This window comes from Carya illinoinensis, chromosome 7, assembly GCF_018687715.1.
Source record: "Carya illinoinensis cultivar Pawnee chromosome 7, C.illinoinensisPawnee_v1, whole genome shotgun sequence".
NCBI classification, from domain to species: domain Eukaryota; kingdom Viridiplantae; phylum Streptophyta; class Magnoliopsida; order Fagales; family Juglandaceae; genus Carya; species Carya illinoinensis.
Window position 1 is genome coordinate 7,843,610 of NC_056758.1, and position 23,906 is coordinate 7,867,515.

The 23,906-nt window shown below is 33.8% G+C and overlaps 4 protein-coding genes across 8 annotated transcripts; 1 reads left to right on the forward strand and 3 right to left on the reverse strand.

Annotated features, from left to right (window-relative positions):
• Positions 1-5,403: 5,403 nt before the first annotated feature.
• LOC122317564 (disease resistance protein RPV1-like) lies at positions 5,404-11,113 on the reverse strand. Of its 4 annotated transcripts, XM_043134718.1 has the most exons (7): positions 10,349-11,105; positions 7,501-8,596; positions 7,065-7,397; positions 6,647-6,962; positions 6,440-6,496; positions 6,249-6,309; positions 6,003-6,144 (listed from the first exon to the last, which is right to left on the reverse strand). In XM_043134718.1, the coding sequence occupies exons 1-6, from the start codon at positions 10,867-10,869 to the stop codon at positions 6,287-6,289; spliced, it is 2,346 nt and encodes a 781-aa protein (XP_042990652.1). In that variant the 5' UTR covers positions 10,870-11,105; the 3' UTR covers positions 6,003-6,144; positions 6,249-6,286. The 4 variants fall into 4 exon arrangements, with proteins under 4 accessions (XP_042990649.1, XP_042990648.1, XP_042990652.1 ...); XM_043134715.1 differs by having other exon boundaries at positions 5,404-6,144; positions 6,249-6,496; positions 10,349-11,113; XM_043134717.1 differs by having other exon boundaries at positions 6,440-6,962.
• A 4,023-nt stretch (positions 11,114-15,136) lies between these two features.
• On the forward strand, positions 15,137-16,762 carry LOC122315158. Its single transcript, XM_043130941.1, has one exon. The coding sequence runs from the start codon at positions 15,332-15,334 to the stop codon at positions 16,592-16,594; it is 1,263 nt and encodes a 420-aa protein (XP_042986875.1). The 5' UTR covers positions 15,137-15,331; the 3' UTR covers positions 16,595-16,762.
• A 49-nt stretch (positions 16,763-16,811) lies between these two features.
• LOC122315160 lies at positions 16,812-20,590 on the reverse strand. Of its 2 annotated transcripts, XM_043130943.1 has the most exons (3): positions 20,327-20,590; positions 17,693-18,132; positions 16,812-17,604 (listed from the first exon to the last, which is right to left on the reverse strand). In XM_043130943.1, exons 2-3 carry the CDS (start codon positions 18,128-18,130, stop codon positions 16,918-16,920), a joined length of 1,125 nt encoding a protein of 374 aa, XP_042986877.1. In that variant the 5' UTR covers positions 18,131-18,132; positions 20,327-20,590; the 3' UTR covers positions 16,812-16,917. The 2 variants fall into 2 exon arrangements, with proteins under 2 accessions (XP_042986877.1, XP_042986876.1); XM_043130942.1 differs by having other exon boundaries at positions 17,693-20,590.
• A 155-nt stretch (positions 20,591-20,745) lies between these two features.
• Positions 20,746-23,834, reverse strand: LOC122315346. Its single transcript, XM_043131214.1, has 3 exons — positions 23,667-23,834; positions 22,424-22,713; positions 20,746-21,053 (listed from the first exon to the last, which is right to left on the reverse strand). The coding sequence occupies exons 2-3, from the start codon at positions 22,622-22,624 to the stop codon at positions 20,997-20,999; spliced, it is 258 nt and encodes an 85-aa protein (XP_042987148.1). The 5' UTR covers positions 22,625-22,713; positions 23,667-23,834; the 3' UTR covers positions 20,746-20,996.
• Between the last annotated feature and the right edge of the window lie 72 nt (positions 23,835-23,906).

Here is a 23,906-nt window from a genome sequence, read left to right on the forward strand (position 1 = left end):
ACGACTATTTAGAACGTATTATTAATAATAATAATTATTTACGATGAAAATAGACTCATTTTAGTAAAAAATAACTAGTTATAAATTAGCAGTTTTGTTGTATTCGGCAAGGTAATTGCTAACTTTCTAAATATTAAAGGTGGAAAAAGTTGATACATTCTTTTAATATTCTTGAAAGGCCGCGAGATTTTGGCGATCTCTCCCATTGGTGGTCGGAATGGTGACTAAAAAGCCGCTTAAATTTCAAAACTAATTTTATAATTTTATAGGATGTTCTGAAATCTCATATTAAACGTTATTGTCCAAGAGAGCTCATAAAGCTTTTTGAATTGCAAGTTTCTTATAATATGGGATTAAAATGCGTGATGATCGAGCATGATGGGAATATTAAGAAAGGTGACAACAAATTAAAAATTGAGATCGATAAGAGGGGATTGAGAAAAGAAGAAACCCTAATGATGAATTGCAATTAATGCATGATCATATATGGTAGATTTTTATAAAAGTTTAAAACTTTGCCTCTGTACGTACTTAATATCAGAAATATATTATAGAATACGGCTACATCCACAAAGTAATTATACAAAAACAATCATACAAAATGATATGGTTTCATATGATCCGTTAGATCTGCTTTACATAAATAAAAATGACTTTACAAACTGACGAACTACATTAAGTCACGTTAATTTATGAAATTATTTTTATGTAATTATTTTGTGGCTAAAGTATTTTCCTATATTATATACTTTTTCACACACACATACACACATTTAGGACGGCGGTCGATATTGTAATATTAAAAATTTGTTGAAATGATGTAAAGGAATAGTGCTGCTTAGCTGATCTCTTTTGTACAGCTTGAATGAAGAGTAAGTGAAGAGCCCCAAAATATCAAACAATATGGCCATGCAATGCCATACTTGTTGAATGACCCTACTTAGCTCGTAATTGTGCTGGTATATAACACTGCAGATCTCACACTTCCACATTCTCAAACTTGCCCAATCACTAGCATTTGAAGCCTCAATACAATTGCATCCATTTAAACTAACTGGAAACGAATAGGTTCAACAACATGACTACCCATTTCCAAACAACAACAAAGATAATGCCTAATTTCTAATTTTAAACTATAAGGAAAAAAGGTATTATAAAATTCAGAATGAAGACGTTGACATAGATCAAAGCATGCCCCACACTCTTTCACCTTTACGTTCGAGGTACATGTTTTAACCGAAACTCCAATGTAACTCCTGTTTTAACCGAAGCTCCAATGTAACTCCATCCATCCAAATTATTTGACTGCTCCAAAAACCACTTGGCTGGGACATACACCCCAAACCCAGATGGCCCTACGTGACCTTAGGGGGCACGAAGCACTAAGGGTTCTTTTAGGAGACCTTCATTAGTCTCAAAATTATAAACAAACTCAACAAATTGGTAATCAGGATTACTGCCTTCGAAAATCCTAGATTCTGAATTCTCAAGCTCATCAACTTCATAAATAGTAAAATGAAGATATCCCTCCCACTTACTGTTATTATCTAAGTTTGGATGGATCTGAAGTGTTACATGAGAACCAAAACTTCTAATGTTGAACCACCTTGGAATTTCAGCTCCCAAGGAAGAGCCACACATTACCTTCAGATTAAAACAATTATTTTCCTGCATCATGAGAAGTAAAAATAGAAAACAGAAATATGTTATTGGAGTATATATATTAAATAACCACTTCCACAAAACATCTTATGGAGAGAAAGAGACTCACAATGTCATAGCCTTTTGTTTGCAAATTACTTTCTTCATTCAAGCTTCTAATGTAGTAGACTCTGTCATCATAACCCATATAGAAGGCCCCAATAGAGTCATCATTGATCAAAAACATTTCTTGCGTAGAGCAAACATTTGAGCAAAATTCTGGCATTGCGAAAAACTTAGTGAATTTGATAGAAGTTCCACCTGTATACAATTGTTCCAGATACCCCTCACCATTCATGTCTTGAATTCCACCAAGTACTAAGCAATGAGATACATCCAAAATTTTAAGAGATGACAAACTACAAATAACGCTCGGAAAAACTGAGAGCTTTTTGCAGTTATGTAAAGACAATATGGAAAGGCCGCATAAACCTTTAAATGATAGGGGTAGTTCTTTTATGGCAGTACCATCCAAATAAAGTAACCGCAATGAAGTCATGTTTCCCACAATGTCTGGGAACTTCTCAAATCTTGAACAATCAGAAAGATAAAAATGTTCAAGAGACTCCAAGCTAATCTCATTCGGAAAGCTTTTAAGGCTTTTGCAAGCATGTAGATTCAATCGTCTAAGTCGTTTGAGAACACCAATGGATTTGTGCACCTTAGATAAACTTGTACAACCTTCAAGGTCTAGTGTCTCAAGATTTGGGACTCCCGTGAGGTCTGGTGTCTCCAGCAAGTTTTGAGAGCCGCTAAGTTCAAAGCGTTTCAAACTCCCTAAACTCTATTATAAAACAATAAATATTGAACAAAAAAAAAAGCATTAACAATCTTAGTACTATTAGTAGAAAGAAAAACATTAAGAAAACACTTTACACTAATTCCCTTCCACAGTTGCTTGAGGTGACTGCATGGAAATCTAAGTTCAATAAGATTGTCTGCTTGAATGCTCTGTGATAAGGATTTTGAAGGATATTTAGACAATTCTAGCACCCGTAACCCATGTGTCGGCATGGATCTTAAAGGGTCACTGTGCCAATAATGTAGATTCAATAACTTATCACAGAGATTAGAAAAACTGTTGACATTAATACTTGTGTTGCGAATTTTAAGAATTCTCAATTTCTTCATCCTTGAGAAGACTTTAACACTGAATTGTTCATGATCTTTTTGATGAAACGATTAATATTAAGGGGCAAGCACCACTTGAATGGGTGGGCAGATCTCCCTCATCATTACCCTAAATTTGTGGTCATCCACAACCAGAAGCAACCAAACATATCTTGATTTAGAAACATTAACAAGATCTTCAAATATTTAACAAATATAAAAAACAAAGAATCCAAAGAGAGTTTTCTTTACCCAGAGTCCCGCATGTGAGAGAGAAGGTGATGCATGGAGATAAAAAGAAGAAGAAAGAAGCTATATATGTAGACAAAGAAGAAAAAGAGGGTGCATCATTGGCTTAAATGTTTGTCTAGTTTTTCTTTTAATTTAAAGTACGAAGCTAGTGAACAGGTTATTACAGGGAGGGGGAATACTCGCCTGCTTGTTGGGTGAGTAGGTTGCTCGCATGGTGGCCAGAAGTTCAGATGATTTAGGTAGTGGGTAGGGCAAGTCTAGGTAGGTCCCCAACTTAAATTAAATCATTAATAATAATTTTACAATCTTGTGTACCATATCAAGTTAGCGAAGTGAGTTTGTGAGACTATTTTTGTAAAATTTCTTAGCAGTAGTAGCACTTCTCTAACATAAAAGTAATAGATAAGGATCAAATATTTAATTTATGTAATTAAAGGGATTAGATTTCACATCTAGATTTTATAATTTTTATCACAACTTACTAACTCGACATGAGTCTAGAGCACTCTCAATTGCTTATATATAATACAAAAAATGTAAATTATTTGAAGAAGTGTACATAAAATGAGTTCCATCAGATTATGTAAAAGAACATGTAAAATACAAATTACTACAGTAACTCGTTACATGTAGCGGGTACTGTTCATCATTCAAACAATTTATTATTATTATTTATACTTCATTTACTCCCTCATTTCCTTTTACTTTTACATTTCAATACAAATTCTATTTTATTGTTCATCATTAAAACACCTCTATTTTATTTTTTTCTAAAAAATATCTTGAAAATATTATTTATCTAATTTTTTCATATTTTGATTTTATTTTTAATTTTTATTTGGCTTATATATTTTTATTTTGTGTGTATAGGACTAATTATATTACATTGTATATAATAATATATTGCAAATATAAAAAAAATATATGGATATTACAAATTTATTGGTAGAAAGGAAATGTTTAAAAAGAATAAAAAAATATTATTTAAATGATATGAAGAAAAATAAATAAGTTGATTTATAATATATTATAAAAGTCTGTATGAAAGAATGAAAAAGTGAAGTTTGGTGGTGTATTTTAAATAATAAGAAAAAGAAACCACTGTAAATGCTCTACATATATATTTATATGGATCCAATTAAATTTGATTGGTACAACCAGTTGGAATCCAATTTTGTGGGGGTACAAATTTGAGAAAACATAATAATTTCCAGCTTATCCCATGCTGTCGCCATAAGAATAAAAGAAAAAAATGTTACCTGAGATGAAAATGCCATTCGGATATGTTGCCTACTTCTTTCAAAGCAACTCTCCACGTTTGCATCTTCTCCATATCAATATTAGCGTCTTCTTCATGCCTAGCAAAAGCTTCTGCAAAAGCTCCAGTTTGGTTTCGTACCTCAGAGGGATCAACATGATAGAAAACAGGCAACATTGTCAAACTAGTCTCTCTCATGCATTTAACAATCTGTGCAAGTTCAGTTAAGCACCATCTTGAGGAAGCATAGTTTTTTGAGATACTGGGGATGGCATACATGGATTCACGTATTACTTTCAATAGCTCTTGAGAAATGTACTTTCCTCGCTCAAGTTTCTCATCATCTTTAAAGGTGATAATGCCATTCTTTTCCAAAGCAGTGTATAAATGGTCGGTAAAACTCTTGCGGGTGTCTTCGCCATGGAAATTGAGGAAAACATCATGTATCCATCGAGGTCTTGGAGAAGTGGAAGAAGACGGTGGTACTAACGATGAGGCTTTTTGATTAAACTAATTAAGTTATTTTATTTTTATTAAACTAATTAAGTTATTCTACTCATCATCCATATATCACATACTTTTTATAAAAAAAATAAAAGATATATCATGTGTGGAATGATAAGAAGAATTATTTTAAAATTAGGATTTATAAAAGTTTAGGGCTCATATTTTACAATTTATTGATTTAGTTTAATATTGTAAAGTAATTAATGAAATCATAAAAACCATTTTTATAGATTAAAGATTGAGATCAGAGGGGGTTGAAGAAAAAAAAAGCCTAATGAATTGTAAATGATATATAGTAGATTTTTATAAAATTTTAAACTTTTGCTTCTGTATGTAATATTAGAAATATATTATAAACTTTTTTATACACACAGGCGGTCGATATTGTAATATTAGAAATTTGTGGAAAAATGTAGAGGAACACTGCTAAGGTCGGTCGATGTTAACCCAAGAGAAATTTTATCTGAGTTAAATTTGGAATTGCTTAGCTGATCTCTTTTGTACAGCCTGGATGGAGAGTAGTTCTATCTCGTAATTAATGTGTTGCATGGTATAGAGCATTACAAATCTTACACTTTTGCATTCTCAAACGTCTTGTCCAATCGCTAGCATTAATAATTGATGAAGCCTCAATATATACATAAATTGCAACGATTTAAACAACTTGGCCGGGAGTACTGACTCACCTCACATATTTTAATTCCTTTACTATATATGCCTTAGAAACGAATAGGATCAACAACATGACTACCCATTTCCAAACTACAAAAAAGATGATGCCTAATTTCTAATTTTAAACCATAAGGAATAATGGTATTATAGAATTCAGAATCAGGAGGATGTTGATATACAAGGCACGCCCCGCACTCTTTCACCTTCACGCTCGAGCTTCGTGCTTTAACTGATACTCCAATGTAGCTCCATTCATTCAAATTATTTAACTGCTTCAAAAACCACTTGGCTGGTATATACACGCAAAACCCAAGTGGCCCTACAAAAGGGTCTTCGCAGGCACGAAGGACTAATGGTTCTTTTAGATGACCTTCATTAGTCTCAAAATGATAAACAAACTCAACAAACTGGTGATCAGAATGACTGCTCTCGAAAATCCTAGGATCTGAGTTCTCGTGCTCATCAACATCAAAAATAGTAAGATGATGATATCCAAACCACTTACTCATGTTATTATCTAAGTTTGGATGGATTGGAAGTTTTACATGATGAGAACCAAAACTTCTAATGTTGCACCACTCTGGAATTTCAGCTCCCCAAGCAGAAGAGCCACAAATTACCTTGGGATTAAAACAATTATTTTCCTACATCATGTGAAGTAAAAATAAAAAATAGAAAGATGTTAATTGGAGTATATATATTAAATAACAGCTTCCACAAAACATCTTATGAAGAGAAAGAGACTCACAACTTCATAGCCTTTTGTTTCCAAATTACTTTCTTCATTCAAGCTTCTAATGCAGTAGACTCTGTCATCATAACCAATATAAAAGGCCCCAATTGAGTCATCATTGGTTATAAACATTTCTTGCGTAGAGCATGCATTTGAACAAAACTCTGGCACTGCGAAAAACTTAGTGAATTTGATAGCAGTTCCACCTGTATACAATTGTTCCAGATACTCCTCACCATTCCAGTCTTGAATTCCGCCAAGTGCTAGGCAATTAGATACATCCAAAATTTTAAGAGATGGCAAACCACAAATAACGCTTGGAAAAATTGAGAGCCTTTTGCAATTATGTAAAGACAATATGGAAAGGCCGCATAAATTCTTAAATGATAGGGGTAGTTCTTTTATGGCAGTACCATTCAAATAAAGTAACCGCAATGAATTCATGTTTCCCACAATATCTGGGAACTTCTCAAATCTTGAACAGTCAGAAAGATAAAAATGTTCAAGAGACTCCATGCTAATCTCGTTTGGAAAGCTTTTAAGGCGTTTGCAAGCATGTAGATTCAGTCGTCTAAGCTGTTTGAGAACACCAACAGATTTGTGGACCTTAGATAAACTTGTACAACCTTCAAGATCTAGTGTCTCAAGATTTGGGACTCCGGTGAGGTCTGGTGTCTCCAACAAGTATTGAGAGCCGCTAAGATCAAAGCATTTCAAACTCCCTAAACTCTGAAATAAAACAACAAATATTGAACAAAAAAAGAAAGCATTAACGAGCTTAGTACTATTAGTAAGAAGAACATTAAGAAGAACAAGAAGAAAACACCTTACATTAATTCCCTTCCACAGTTGCTTGATGTGACTGCATGGAAATCTAAGTTCAATAAGATTGTCTGCTCGAAAGCTGTTTGACAAGGATTTTGAAGGATATTCAAACCATTCTAGCACCCGTAACCCATGTGTTGGTATGGATCTTAAAGGGTTACTATGCCAATGCAGATTCAATAACTTATCACAAAGATTAGAAAAACTGTTGACAATACTTGTGTTGCAAATTTTAAGGATTCTCAATTTCTTCATCTTTGAGAAGGCTTTAACATTGAATCGTTCCTGATCTTTTTTATTAGATAAGTTTAGCACTATGCCTTCAATCACTTCAGTTCCCTAAAAACCAAGAACAATAAAATTGTGTGAGAAATATTTGCAAAAAACTTAAGAATTAGAATGAAAATACACTATACATTTATGTCAAGCTAGATCCACTTACAGTATTATTCTTCAACACGTGAAGGACATCCTCACAATGCCACAATCTACTACGCCGGCCAGGCTCGTTGGGGGATTCATCGTAAATTATTTCTTGACCCATTTTTTGTAGCAAATCATGCATCCTCAACCTTTTAGATTTGATGGTTATGAGACATTTCTCCATGAGAATATCAATATTGAGGTATGGGTAGTAACCAAAACTTTCTAATATATCCATTAAAATGCTATCTAAGACCTCTCCTGTGAAAAAACAAGCAATATCTAAAAACAATTTTTTTTGCAAATCCTCCAATCCATCAAAACCTACTTGAAGTACATCTAAAATTCCTTTATTAGGATTTGCTTTCATTTGATCCCAGGCACCTTTCCATGCATTTGTTCCTCTACCAAACAAGGAGGACCCTAAAACCTTTAGAGCTAAAGGAAGGCCTTGAGCATATTTCACAAAGCCTTTGGATAAATCCACATAATTTTCTTCAGGATGGGGTTTCTTGAAAGCTGCCAAACTAAAGAGCTGCAATGCTTCATCATTATTCAACTCATTAACCTTATAGATATCATTCACTCCATGTCTTTTCAACAAATGGCTATCTCTGCTTGTTAAAATGATTCTACTCCCTGAACCAAACCAATCATGGCTCCCTGCTAATGCTGTTAGATGTTGATCTCTGTCCACATCATCAAGGACTAAAAAAACTTTTTTATTACATAGCCTATTCCGTATCATATTCATTCCCTCGCGATCGTCCCATATATTTATTTTCCTTTCCATAAAGATCTTAGAAAGAAGTCGTTTTTGTAAAGAAACTAAACCATGATTTCTAGTTTCTTCTCTAATACAAGCAATAAAGCTACTAGCTTCAAATTGGTAAGATATTCTATCATAAATGACTTCTGCCAAAGTTGTCTTACCCACTCCACCCATACCATGAATTCCTATAAAGCGAACATCATCCAATCCAATTCCAAGTATGTTCATCATTTCCTCCACATGGGATTCTATTCCAACAAGGTCCTTGGAAAGAGTTGAAAAGTTACGACTTAATCCTTGAAGTATTCTTTCATTGATTTCTTGGACAATTGTGGATTCATACCTACGAAAAATGATAAGATAATTAATTGTTATGAGATATTGATAGCTCTTGTATAAGGTATTACTCTGCCATAAATAAGGGTTAACAATAAAATTGGGGTACCATTCTCATACTACAATACAACACTATAATAATGTTTAACTTTTGACCCTTACATTCCCATTGTTTTTTGGTGAAAATTAGGGTGCCTTTTTAGTTGATTTGGGAGAGTTTGGGTGTTGTTTCTAAATTAGAATCCGCAGGAGATCAATTGTAGGTTTTGATAAGGAATCAGGATTTCTTGGTACGTTGATGATCTGGGAGTTGCTTTTGATGCCAAATCCAAAGGGACAAGGCATGATGTAATTTCATATAATTGATAATAAAGTATAATGTAATTGGCTTATGGAACACTGTAATGATATGTAGTCAAAAGTAACCGATGCATATAGTAAAGCCAGAGGAAGGAAGTTGTAGCTTTGAGGATGAAGGGAAGCCACGAAATGCTGAATTTTAGAGGTATAGATATGGATGCAAATTAAGAAGGTAGTCAGTCCCTAGAGAGGAGGGACCATGAGTGATGATACAATTAACAGTCAGACAAATATAAATATTTAAAAAAAAAAATCCAACCAAGAGGGAAAATTGGGTGATGGCAATAGCTAAATGGCCAATGGTTGAAGATGAAATGAATAATATTAGAGTGCAAGCACTAGTTGAATGGGCAAGCAGATCTCCTCATCATTTCCCTAAAATCGTGGTCATCCACAACCAAAAGCGACCAAACAGATCTCGATTCAGAAACATTAAATAGATCATCAAACATTCAAGAAATATATATATATAAAAAAAAAAGAATCCAAAGAGAGTTTTCTTTACACATGAGAGTCCCATGTGTGAGAGAGAAGGTGATGGAGATAAGAATGCGAAGAAAGAAGCTATGAAGACTGAAGAAAAAGAGGGTGCATCATTGGCTTAAATGTCTGTCTAGTTTTTCTTTTCATTTATAGTATGAAGCTAGTGAATTGGTTATTACTAGGAGGGGGAATACTCACCCACTTGTTGGGTTAGTAGGTTGCTTGCATGGTGGCCAGCAGATTAGACGATTTAGGTAGGGGTAGGGCAAGTCTAGGTAGGTCCCTAACTAAAATTTACATATTTTGTAGAGGAAATTACTTAGGCCACAAATGGTGGTCACCGATTCTTTTTTTTTTTTAACTTAATAGTTAAGTAAATATTTTTTAATGAATTTCTCATTATTTATTTATTTTTTTAAATTTTTTAATGAATTTAAAAATATAATGAAAAAAAAAACAAAAAAGTGATAAAATTAAACTTATCTAATTGGTGGAGCTTTCGATGGACTCCCTCTATGGGAGTAGCACCATCCTTTTGCAAATAATCACGAGTATAACATAAAATTTTCTTTATAATCTAATGTACAATAAAAATAATTTTATAATTTTTGAATTTATTTAATAATCAAGCACATCAATTTGTGAGTTTATTTAATCAAACACATAAAAGTAATAGATAAGGATCAAATCTTGAATTTATTTGATTAAATGATTAGATTTCACATTTAGAATTTATAGTTTTTATCACAACTCGCTAACTCAACACGAGTCTAACATGTGTATTTATATGGATCCTATGAAATTTTATTGGTACAACCGGCCGGAATCCAATTTTTTGGGATACAAATTTGAGAAAACATTATAATTTCCAACTTATCCACGCTCTCGCTATAAGAATAAAAGAAAAAAATGTTACCTAAGATGAAAATGCCATCCGGATATGTTGCCCACTTCTTTCAAAGCAACTCTCCATGTTTGCATCTTCTCCATATCAATATTAGGGTCTTCTTCATGCCTAGCAAAAGCTTCTGCAAAGGCCTCAGTTTGGTTTCGTACCTCAGAGGGATCAACATGGTAGAAAACAGGCAAAATTGTCAAACCAGTCTCTCTCATGCATTCAACAATCTGGACAAGTTCAGTTAAGCACCATCTTGAGGAAGCATAGTTTTTTGAGATAATGGGGATGGCGTACCTGGATTCACGTATTGCTTTGAGGAGCTCTTGAGAAATATATTTTCCTTGTTGAAGTTTCTCGTTGTCTTTAAAAGTGATAATACCTTTATTTTCCAAAGCAGTGTATAAATGGTCTGCAAAATTCTTGCGGGTGTCTTCGCCATGGAAATTGAGGAAAACATCATATATCCATCGAGATCTTGGAGAAGTGGAAGAAGACGGTGGTACTGATGATGAGGCTCTTTGAGTACTTAGGGGAACCATTGGACACTTGAAAAAAAAACACTTGTTTAAGGAAATGCTTGCTAGTAATTTGGAGATCACTTGGAGAATTATGAGAAGAGCTAGCACTAATAGGCTAGAGATATATGAAATTAAGAGGCTCCCTGCTTGCTTTCCAAACTATCAACAATTTATTAACAAACATCAACATTAGTACGTGGGAATCAGGCCAGCTTGATGGGTTGGTGTCAATTTCAGCCTTGAAGATAAAATTAAAAGACCGAAGAAAATTTGAGATCAATTGAGTTGGACGATTAATGAACAGTAACGGTCTTGATGGGTTTCCGCTGCCTATAACGACTTCCATGGCATGTTCACATTGGTCTTGGCAGTGAATGGTGGGTTTTAACTTTTAAGTCCCTGTCATGTCTTCGTTGATCATTAATGTGGTTGAAAAATAATACTTCATTTTATGATAGCTAGGTTTATTTATGCGTCTGAAAAATGCAAATTATTATATTCAAATTTTTTTAAAATTTGAAAAAATTGTATGATTTTTTGTATTTTATTTAAAAGTTTGAAAGAATTATAATAATTAAATAATAATTAGATGAAAGTTTTAAAATTTTAAAATTAAAAAAATATTTAAAATATCTAAAAATATATAAAAACAATTATATTTTCGAACAAACTCTATGAATTAGTTCAAGACGAGGGCCGGGACAAACTCTCTGACCCAATAGATTGTCGTATTAATAGAAAGAATCTTCTGCTCGAAAATCTAGCCCTGTGGTGAGGATCGATTCAAATCATAACCCCCAAATTTGACAACTTTGAATGATTCAAAAGGACATCATTATCAAGATATTTAATTAATTAAAAAAAAAAGAAAAAGAAAAGATCTTTGCGACTATTTCTTTCCTTCTTCGAAAGCGTAGAGCTTACGCTTTGTTACAACTTACAAGTTGTATAGCTGGAATCAAATTAGCACATACTCCCATTCTCTGTCTGGTTTTTTTCAGGAATGATTTATACAAATTCTAAAAGATAAATTTATTGTAATTTATTTTATTAAAAAATAGATTTTATTTTAAAAAATATAAAAAATTTCTTTTTAAATTTTTATTTATTATAGCAGACATAACAATTTACCTTTTGGTAAATATCTGACTTTGTTTATGTTAAGAAAATTATTTATTACATATGAACCTACAAAATATTTTGTGGTTTTTCTTTTCTTTTATTTATTTTTTTTCTTTCCATTTTGATATACTAGCTGTTATAAGTTTATTTTCACTTTCCATTATAAATAATTAATATTCTTTCACTGAGCCACGATAAACCTTTTACAATTTATTTAAATTCTTATAATTTTTTAAATTTTAATATAAGGTTAAGTTTTGGTTTTTTATTCCAAAAGTCTTTTTTTCTCAATGTAGTTAATTTTAGTATAAGATAAGGAAATAAATAAATAAATAAATAAAGAGTGAAGAAAGTTTGAGATCAGAAGACTTTGACTGCATACTTAGTCTTGGACCCTTGGTTTTGGTAAATGTTACTTTTCATCGATCTTAAATTTTAGAAAATGAACTATACATGAATAGGCATAAGCGTAATTTCTTGTTTGATAAACATCTAATTAACTTTATTTCAACGTAACGTTAAAACTTTCTAGTATATCCATTAAAGAGCTATTTAAGATATCTCTTTTCTTCTACAAAACAAGAAGGAACCTAAAATTATGAGAGTGAGGTGAGAATTTTAATTTTAGATGAAAGTTTACAATATTATATTTTAATATTGTTATTATTTTTAGATTTAAAAAAGTTGAATTGATATTTGAAAAAATTGAATATTTTATTATATTTTGTATAAAAATTTAAAAAAATTATAATGGTGAGATGAGAATTTTGTGTTTCATTCCACTTACCAAACATGCACCTAATGGAAGGCTTTGAGCATATACATATATATATATATATATATATATATATATATATATATATATATATATATATATATATATTTCACAAAACATTTGAGCATGATATCAACAAAACTTTCTTCAGGATGAAGTAATTTGAAAGCTGACAAACTAAAGAGCCGAAATGCTTCATCATTATTTAACTTCCGACGAGTGATTTCCTCGTTTGCTTTCGCGATTGAAAATTAAAATTTTGAAAACTTTTCAAAGTTTTCATACCGTAAGAGGTTTTATAAAAATAAATACACATTTTGATCTACTAGTTTTCATCTCAAAAGATCTCAAGTTTTTTCTCAAGTTTTTATCTCTATAGATCTCACCTTATTTCAATACTATTCCCTCCAATAATATTTTTTAAATAGATAGTATATTGACATGAATACACACTGCAAAAAAAGTAAAAGTTGTACCAAATGTGCAGCAAAATATTTAATTAAAAATAAAAATATTTACACAAGGTAAATAAATAGAGGAAGCAGCAAAAAAAAAAAAAATGCATCATTGGTAAATAAATAAACAAAGGAAGCAGCTAAGTAAAAAATAAAAAAAATTGACCAAATGGTTTAAAAAAAAAGGAAGCAGCAAAAAAAAAAAAAGATGCACCATTAGTAAATAAATGAACAAAGGAAGCAGCCTAAAAAAATAAATAAAATTGACCAAATGGTTTAAAAAAATAAAGGAAAAAATGGAAGCAGAAAAAAAATGCACCATTGGTAAATAAATAAATAAAGGAAGTAACCAAAAAAAAAAAAAAAAACCAAATGGTTTTAAACAAAAAAGGGAAAAAAAGGAAGCAGCAAAAAAAAAAAAAAAACAAAAAATTGCACCATTGGTAAATAAATAAACAAAGGAAGCAGAAAAAAAAAATTGACCAAATGGTTAAAAAAAAAGAAGCAGCAAATAAAAAAAAACTGCACCATTGGTAAATAAATAAACAAATGAAGCAGCTAAAAAAAAAATTTGACCAAATGATTTGAAAAAAAGGGAGCAGTAAAAAAAAAAAAAATTGCATCATTGGTAAATAAATAAACAAAGGAAGCAGCAAAAAAAACAAAAAACAAAAAAAAATTGACTAAATGGTTTTTTTTTTTAAAAAAAGGAAGCAATAAAAAAATTTTTTGCATCATTGATAAATAAATAAACAAAGGAAGCAGCAAAAAAAAAAAAAAAAATTTGACCAAATGGTTAAAAAAAAAAAGAAACAGCAAAAAAGAAAAAATTGCACTATTAGTAAATAAATAAACAAATGAAGCAGCCAAAAAAACAAAAAATTGACCAAATGGTTTTAAAAAAAAAGGAAAAAAAGGAATTAGCAAAAAAAAAAAAAATTACACCATTGGGAAATAAATAAACAAAAGAAGCAGTCAAAAAAAATAAAAAGACCAAATGGTTTAAAAATAGGGAAAAAAAGGAAGCAGCAATTTTTTTTTTTTTTTTTGGCACCATTAGTAAATAAATAAACAAAGAAAGCAGCAAAAAAGAAAACAAAAAACAAATTTTGACCAAATGGTTAAAAAAAAAAAGAAGCAGCAGAAAAAAAAAATTACACCATTGATAAATAAATAAACAAATAAAATATTATAAAAAATACTACAAGTACTTGTGAGTTCTATCATATTACTAACTATAACAAAGTCATACTAATCTCATCTCATCTCTGAAAACAAACACATATTTCATTTAATTTTATCTTATCTCAACATATCTCAAAAGATTTTATCTTATTTTATCTCATCTCTGAAAACAAACTAAGCTAGTGTCGCATTTAGTCCATATTTGAGTCAGAAATTACTTTTTTCCACAACTTCAAGTTATAACTGACTCCTCATAAATATGGACAACTTAGAGCACTCACATCAGCATCCCCATCCCCATCTCTATAATTTAACTTAAAATCACAATTTTTTAAATTTTTCTCTAAATTCTATTCATCTTCTAAAAACCTCCCACATCCCATTCCCCATCCCTATCTCTATTCTATTAAATAATATTTCTCTATTACTTTTTTATTACTTTTTTCTCTCTCTTCCATTTACAATCTTAACTACTAACTCTTTTGTCTTATTATCTTTTTTTTCAAATATCAATATCTATTAAATTTTTTTACGGTTTTGACTATCAAATACAGTAATTTTTTAACCGGAATTCGTATTATAAAAATAATAATTTTTTATTATTTTCGTAAATTTTCTAACATGATGGTCATATTTTATTATTTAGTATTCTTTATTCGTTTTTTTTAAAATTTATACCCACGTATTGAATATAAAATTTAAACTCAATTTTTTAACGGTAACATTTTTTGTCTTTTCTCCAACGGTAACATTTTTCGTCTGTTCTCAAACGGTAACATTTTTTGTCTTCTCTCAAACGGTAACATTTTTCGTCCTATGTATAACGGTAACTTTTTTCTCTATAAATACGCATATTGCTAACATTCACTCTCACAAACTCTTCTTTATTTTGATCTATAGAACCGAATTTCAATAGTCTTCCCTGATCTCCCACTTCTTTCATCAAATGGCTCGTACTTTCTTTCGTAAATTGTTGACATACGTATCATCTGAAGATGATAGCGATGTTGTTTTTAATGAGGAGGCTGATGGACAGTCATCGAGGCATCGTAACAATCGCCAACGTCGTAAGTTTATTCGGCGTGATCATATTGAGGGGCACGAGCGGCTATTTCGCGATTATTTTGCAGAAAATCCAGTATATCCCTCGAATCTATTTCGAAGGAGATTTCGGATGAGCCGTCCCCTATTTCTTCGTATTCTAAATGAGGTAGAGTCTTACGAGCCGTACTTCGTCCAGAGAAGAGATTCCGCCGGAAGACTCGGTTTATCTTCTATGCAAAAGATAACTGCAGCACTTAGAATGATGGCGTATGGGGTGACTGGAGATTTTATGGATGAATACATACGTATTGGTGAAAGCACCGCAATGGAGAGCCTGAAAAAATTCTCTGAGACAATAGTAAGTGTTTTTTCAGATGAATATCTATGGTCTCCAAATGCCAATGATATTACCCGATTGCTTGCTGTAGCTGAACAACGAGGATTCCCAGGAATGCTGGGCAGCATTGACTGCATGCATTGGAAGTGGAAAAATTGTCCTGCAGCCTGGAAAGGTATGTATTCTGGCCACATCCGTGAACCCACTATTATTTTAGAAGCAGTTGCTTCATATGATCTCTGGATATGGCATGCATTTTTTGGTATGCCCGGTTCACATAACGACATTAATGTTCTAGAGAGATCTTTTATTTTCACGGAGCTTGCCCAAGGGCGTGCTCCTCCAGTCAATTACACAATCAATGGCAATGACTACACCATGGGGTATTACCTTGCTGACGGTATTTATCCCAAGTGGCGAACTTTTGTGAAGACGATTCCATCACCAAGAGGGAATAAGAAGAAAAATTTCGTGAAAGCACAAGAATCTGCAAGGAAAGATGTCGAGCGTGCATTCGGGGTTCTTCAACAACGATTTGCTATCATTAGGGGACCTTCCCGAATGTTCAAAGTGAAGGATCTAACAAATATAATGAAAGCATGTGTTATTCTACATAATATGATCATTGAGGACGAGCGTGATGATAATGAGAGTTTGAACATTGAGTATGATCAACTTGATGATGATCTCCCGGAATTGTCGCGTACTCATACTACTGAGCTTGGGGACTTCATCCAGCGTCATCATCAAATTAGAGACAGCTCGGCGCATAATCAGCTTCAAGAAGATCTAATTGAACACCAGTGGTTATTATATTCCCAAAATTAGTCGCGATCGCGTTATATTCTATTATTTCCACCAATGTTATTTTAAACTATGTTTGAGTTAATCTGCTTTGCATTTGTAATTCCTTAATATTAGTAGTGATTATATTATTTGTAATCAAGTTTGTTGTCGTATTTCTTTGAGTATAATAGCCGGGATTATTCGAGGTAATTTTCAGATGTCTGAATTTGTCTTATCCATTTTGACTTGCACAAAAATATCATTGGTGCTTTCACTAATCATAAGTACAAAAAATGTTCAATTTTACTTTTTACACATATATCATTGTCCGAAACTAAATAAATATCAAATACATAAATATAAAATCAATCCGGTCCTTGGGCATGACTTCGTCTCATGATGATTTCCCTCTGGAGTTGCTCGAAATATAGCCGCTGCATTTCTGGCATGACACTCACATCCATCATCATAATGCGCTGATCTGATTCCTTCTTCGCAAGCTCCACTTTCTCAGCCTCCAACCTCAGCCTTTCGTCCTCTTGACGGATTTTACTTTGCTCTTTTGCAGCTTCAATTTTAATCTTCTCTGCCTCCAACCTCAGTCTTTCATCTTCAAGCCGCAATTTTTTTTCCTCTTTCTCCTTGTCATACTCCATCTTCTCGGCCTTCAGGCGATAAAACTCTTTCTCCTGAGCGCGTGACTCCTCTAACATAGTATACTTCATCTTTCTGAGTTGGAAATTTTCCTCAGCTTGCCTGCCTTGGGCCTTTCGTTTTCCTTTTTCAGCTTTTCTTCCCATTGGCCGGTCCAATTCGATAACCTCATTCTCTATCACTGTCTCTGTCTCGAGATCAAAAACTGAATCCTCCGTAGCCGCGGAACATCGAGTCGGGGTCGGGGTCGGGGATGGGGACATCGTCTTCCTTCGCTTTGGATCCTCCTTTGTGGCGCGCCAAATCCACTTAGGTTGGTCCTTCAATAGGTGCCAACAATGCTCGAACTGAAAGGTGCATTTTTCTAACGACTGGTACATAATCTTCGCCTTGTCAAACTTACATGTAAACAAATAAAATTCATGTTAACAATACTTTCACAAAAAATAATGCGAACATAAAATACTAAGAGTAACAAAATTCTACCTTGTCTTGGTCGGTCATGCCACTTTGATTTAACCCTTCAATCTGAGCTAGTTTCGCACAAAATTTATTTGTGGCCTTTTGAATAACTGACCACCGATGTATTAGAGACTTTATTGTCCGCTCATTTGTGGTTTCCTTATATTGCTGAAAGTACTCAAAGATTTTTTCCCAAAGTTGGGAGTGTTTTTGATCCGTTCCTTGGACGGCATCAAGGCTACAATTTAGCCATGCAGAGACAAGTAACTTGTCTTCTTCAGGGGTGAAGTTCGCACCCCTGACTGATTTCCTAATGCCGATAGGCTCATTAGGGGGTAGGGGTGGAGAGTCACCAAGAGTCATAGGGGAGGATCCACTTTGCCCACCGGAAGTGGGGTCGAGTTGAGGATCTTGGCTAAGGAGGTTGGTGAAGTACATATGTCCATGGTCTTGTGAATCCATCTCTTCAAAAATGTTTAAATGTTAGAACCAACAAGTTTGGGGTCGGGGTGGGGGTCGGGGTCATTGGCTCAGAAACCGATTGGTGACATAATGGAAATTTGGCCACCCACTCATGGCTGCAACGTTCGGTTGCCACTACTTGATGGCCGTCCGGGTTACCTAGCCATTGAGGTGCCAACAAATTTCCGGAATGCGTGCCAAGTCGAAAACATCATCACAGCCGAGTTCGATTAGTTACCACAAGCCAATTGTATTACAACATAACAAGAAAACAACAACCAAACAACATGCAAATCATAAGAATTCAAGAAATAAGAGCATCCCCATCCGGATCTAAATAATATGTGGATATATATTTATAAATGTGGCTCAGTATGGTGTAAATATTGACAGCATGCGTAACAAAGTTGCCAAACATCAAATGGCTGCAAAACCCCACCCAAACCCCGATTGCCTTTTGTGGAAAGTACCACAAACTGCAATATGTCCATCTGGGTGGGGATTACCCCGCCATATTGATGGGACCCCATTAACACTTGTGAAACAACAACAACTAAGCACCATCATCATTGCCTAATAATACTCCCCCTTCCCCCACAGATCCGAGACACTGCAATGGACCCAAAATGATGTTAATCACAGCCTAATTAACACTTGCATGAACTTTTGTGAAAAAATAATGTTTTTAATAATGTATAATATGATATAACAGTTAGCTCTTAGGTATATTTGATATTAAGCAAGGACCCCACTGCATGTAAAAATTTCCTACATGATCATTAGATTGGCAATAAAAAGAGAATATATGCTAGATGCTAGTGGACCCCACAATAAAATATGGTTTACCATTTCCACAAATAGAATGTTGAATCCGAATATAGTATGTTGATATTAATCCATGAATATCACTGCATGTGCATCCAGCATATCACATGCTTAAACTAATCACAAGAGTAAACCATGCATCCAATTAAATAGTCCAAGTTATGACATAATAAAGGAAACGAAGATTGCATGAAAGGGGGGACAAATAACTCAGATTCTAATAGTTTAGCACAATAAATATTCTTTAATATTTAGAGCACGTTAAAGTTGCAATCTATTTTGAAGGAGAAATGTGACAATTCGGACAAGAGAGAGTTTAACTTCAAAATGGCAAAATATCATACCAATATGGGTCTGCACAGACCAACCCATAAAAATGGCATTCAAAACCAACAGCTTTAAAACCAACAATCAACAACCAAGTCTCATTTCAACCATCCATTACAACTAAGTTCAAAAACATAAAGCTCCATATTGTCACAACTACAATGGGTCTGCACAGACCAACCCATTAGAAGTATATATAGAATAGTACAATCAACCAAAACATATGGACTGAGTAGACATACAGAAAAGAGATGGCAATGTGTAAGTACATATGTGCAAGAATAAGATTTAGATATCCAGCCCCCAATAGATAGATATTTTTTTAACAATCTCACCCTACTTGGTACACCTAAATGAGATATCAAATACTAAAAAAGCAGCTAATATTGCACGGCATAAAGTCATATTATTCATCACAGAAAATCTCAGTGCAGTTCCACCACAAAACTCAGTACAATGCCAATACAAGTTGAAGATTTATCAACTTGCCAAACCCAGAGCTGAAATATACAACTACAGAAACATTTTTTGCCAAAAAATTCATACGTATTGCAGTGTTTTTGAGCAGAAAATTCCTAGCTATTGCAGAAAAAATTTCAGCCCCAAAGTCCAACAACCATTTCGGTCCTTCAACAGATCCCCATCCCCATATGTAATCTCATAGCAATGGTAATCATAACTTACAAATTCAGAGCAACCATAACCGAAACAACAAAATCAGAGCAACCCAAATCGAAGCAACAATTTCAGAGTAACCCAAATCCAAACTCAATCGGGGACATCAAGAATAGCTAGGGTTTTCAGACTGTATACATGGCAATTTAATCTATATTTTTCGCAATAATTGGTCTCCAAATACATGCAACCATGGAGGGAACCGAGTGAATTTCTCAGAAATGATAATGCAGTCCCTCGGTGGCCAACCATGGAGGATCCCGATTGAAACAAAGCCCAACAATTTTCAGATGCCGAAACTCAAGGTATGCAAGAGAGAATGTGAGAATCCGGCCATGGAGGAAACCGAAAGGGAAGAAAATCACTTACAATCGCTCGAAGACTGCTCGGATGGCGAGGGAGGAGGTGAAATCGCAACAGCACCCAACTGTCCAGAGCAAGAACCGCGGGACAAGAGAGAGAAAATCAAATTTGGGGATGTACAGTCGAGCAACAAATATGGGGATTTACTGTGCAAACCGGAAACCCAAACCCCATTTTAGGGAATGGGATGGAGGAGCCAAATTGGAGAAAACCCTATAATTTTCCCCAAATTATAGGGAAAGTATCGGTATGGGGATGCTGATGGGGATGCTCTTATAGTACTTAAAACTACGAGTGAAATATACGTCGAAAATACTCTTATTTTTGGCAACTTTTTTCCTTGCAAAAATTACAAAATTTCATTGCAAAAACTGTGCTAACTATGGTTAACAAGGATCGAAAATACTTATATTCCATGGAGAAAATCGCCAAAAATATGCATTTGCGACCAAAAAAGTATTTCCAGCAATTTATTCACCGCAAATTGTCTTTTATGAAATAAAAAAATATAGTAAAACAGTATGCAAACTAGGATTGTTCCTCCGATATGAATTACAAAAATATATATATATATATATATAGTAAAACAATATACGAACTAAAACAATTTACACATTTAATTACAAAGTACAAAATTACAATATATGAATTATAAAATCATTAGCATGGCCTTCCATCAATGATTTAATCTCATACTAAGTTGCAACTTCAAGTGATCTGATTGAAAGAGTGCCTGTAAAAAACAAAAGTTTTGAACAAACGTGTTATAACACAATCTTCTCTCATGTTATGACATAAATGCAGCTTGAATGTCGCATTCAAAATACACAAAGCACATCACCTATGTGCAATTAAAATTCAGTCAAATACAGAAAACAAACCAGATGCTCTAATTCAGGAGAACTTCTGCAATTTCAACAGCTTCGCTTACTTGTTCTAAAACCGACTGTCTTGCTTGTTTGAGAATGCACAATATACAGAGCACTTCAAACAAAAAACTGGGTGCAAATGGATGTGAAAATCTTCCATGGGTAGTAATAAATGAAGGTAATATTCATCTATGGCAGAAGATACATGCTGAATTATAAAGCAACCCATCCAAAAGGTATATGCTAAACTACAAAGCAACCAATCAAAAAAATGACTATGGGCAGAGTCCTTAGAGTATGAGCATCATCAACGTCAATATAACACAAATATTAACCAAAACATATGGCGTCTATTGTACAGGGAGCAAATAGAAACAAGTCATACCTCCCGATAACAATTTCTAGATGAGCGTAGGAAGTAAAGCTGCTAAATAAAGCCAAACAATTGTTAGTAATTTACTAACAATGACTAAACAGGATCACAGCAGTACTCTATTTAATAAACTTTTCCTTAATATTAATCAATCATATGGAACAGTGACTAGTATTATTTTGACGTTGGTCAACAACTCTATAACAATTACAAAGAAGAAGGGCCAGAGGAAAAATGAGAAATAAGAACAAAGGAACAGTGAGCTTGTCCTGAAATCAGGTTTCCCTTAATGCTCTAGAGAAATGCATATCATGTTCCATACTAAACAACTGAGAACAGGGCATGTATCTAAACTGGGGATACACAAAGGTTATAACATCAAAAGCATAGCGGAAAACAAGCAGCAGCCAGTACAAACTAAATAGAGAATCTATATATCAACATGGACCGTAAACTAAGGGAATATAAACGAGAGAAGGACATCATTTTCCATGTGGTTTAGTGCATGACCACATTCTACCACCTTTGGGACGCATGTGGATACACAATCTAGAGGATCTTCACAGGATATACACAATAATTTGTCATTGCTGAAATCACAACATAGCTATTTGCATAAAATACACTAAAAAAAGAAATAAATCATCTAAAGCTCAATCAGACATCTGAAAAACGAAATAAGCAGGATGAGCAAATAACATAACTATTGTCTCTATGTGCACACCATAAAAAGAGTTGATCTCCAAATATCAGAATGTCCATCCATGATCTTTCAGGATGAGAAGTTCAAACAAAACAGCACATAAAGAAAATATAAGCACCCCCCCGCTGACCCAGTGAAAAAAGAAACAGGAATAATACCTTAAGACTCGCATCAACGTCTTCTAGATCATTCAAGTTCTCAGATTCAATGTATTCCACTTCAGAACTTCCGGTCTCTGCTGTAGTATTAGCAATTTCATTACCATTAGTCTGAGGTGAAACAAAGGAGGCAGAGTTTTTCTTTTGGCATTCTTCAACATTTTCAACAGCATTCCCAACGAACTGCTTGGTAAAACTCATTTTACTGGATCTTTCATTCTTCTTCTCGGATCCAGGCAGTGTATTGAGATCTCAAAGAGCTTTCCCTGACATTACTTCAGCCTAGGATTCTGGAACAAAAAGTAAAGGCTTTCCTCAAAAGCAATCCTAAGACAATAACTCAACAATATAATTTGTCAATATGCTCATAATCGAAAATAAAAAGTAAGTATGAGAGACATTAATACAATTGAAAACTGAATTTGAACTACTATAAACAGATTCTTATGTCGACCCTCTTTTCATACTGTTAAAGATAAACCCGTTTACAGAGATGTCGAAACACTGCCCTGGCATCATTTATAACAATCACAGAGCATAAATAACGATTTAAAAGCTTTAATAACGGTACTTACAAAAAAAAGATTTAATAATAATGTTGCCTTCAAAAGGTCTAAAATAATAATAGACATGAACATGGTTATGGATCCACTTTGCAACTCAGCTAGATCAAGATATGAATTTAAGAGTCAAACATTATATATTCAGCACTGAAGTATTTTTAAATTCCACGATATTATCTTACAGAGCATGCTGAGAGGCAATCTTCTCTAGCATAACTATAGGATAGAAAATCAATAATCAATAATCCAACAGCACCTTGCTAAACAAATTTTATCTTCCATTATTCAAAACCCTCTCAGAGAAGCACACTTCCTAACAAAAGGAAGACCTAAGAATTAGACTAGGTGCCCATAAGCATAACGTTTGATCTGAAGACTCCAACGATGAATAATCCGAAAATGAAATAACTACAGATAAGACAACGGCCAGCGTCGCCGAGAATGAATAAACTACAATATGAAATAACGAGTGTGAAATCAAAACGTCAGAACTCAAGAAAACAAACCCAAAAACTGTAATGCATATTATCTTCCTTGCAAAACTCACTAGCAAACAAACCCCTAATCCCCGAAGAGAGAGAGAACGAAGAGAAGAGTTGGAGAAAGAGACGTCAGGGGTGGGGGCTTCAGAGCATAGGCATTGGGGGACACAAAGGGTTCAGAGAAGAAAATCAACTTACCCAGGGCACAAAGGGAGTGGCGACCGCGACGCGGGGTGCTGAACTGAGGATGTGCGACGGCGACGCGGGAACCAGAGCAGAGGAGGGGCGATGGCGAGACGTCGGGCTTGGAAGGTGGAAGACACCGAGAGCAAGACGCGGGAATTCGAATGGGAATTCGTTAGTCTTCAAAATGCACATTTTGAGAGGGGAACAAAATGACACGTAAGGTGTAGAGTGTAGGGATGGGAATAGAGGCCG

What these genes read in the sequence shown, in the direction of transcription:
- LOC122315158 (XM_043130941.1), top strand. Translation starts at nt 15,332, where the DNA reads ATGGCTCGTACTTTCTTTCGTAAATTGTTGACATACGTATCATCTGAA.
- LOC122315160 (XM_043130943.1), bottom strand. Translation starts at nt 18,130, where the DNA reads ATGGATTCACAAGACCATGGACATATGTACTTCACCAACCTCCTTAGC. An exon ending in GCATGACCGACCAAGACAAG is followed by an intron (nt 17,605 to 17,692) that starts GTAGAATTTTGT and finishes TTTACATGTAAG; the next exon opens with TTTGACAAGGCGAAGATTAT.
- LOC122315346 (XM_043131214.1), bottom strand. Translation starts at nt 22,624, where the DNA reads ATGAGTTTTACCAAGCAGTTCGTTGGGAATGCTGTTGAAAATGTTGAA. An exon ending in ACGTTGATGCGAGTCTTAAG is followed by an intron (nt 21,054 to 22,423) that starts GTATTATTCCTG and finishes TGTTTTTTACAG; the next exon opens with GCACTCTTTCAATCAGATCA.
- LOC122317564 (XM_043134714.1), bottom strand. Translation starts at nt 10,869, where the DNA reads ATGGTTCCCCTAAGTACTCAAAGAGCCTCATCATCAGTACCACCGTCT. An exon ending in AACTGTGGAAGGGAATTAAT is followed by an intron (nt 6,963 to 7,064) that starts GTAAGGTGTTTT and finishes GTTTTATTTCAG; the next exon opens with AGTTTAGGGAGTTTGAAATG. An exon ending in AAACAAAAGGCTATGAAGTT is followed by an intron (nt 6,145 to 6,248) that starts GTGAGTCTCTTT and finishes CACATGATGTAG; the next exon opens with GAAAATAATTGTTTTAATCC.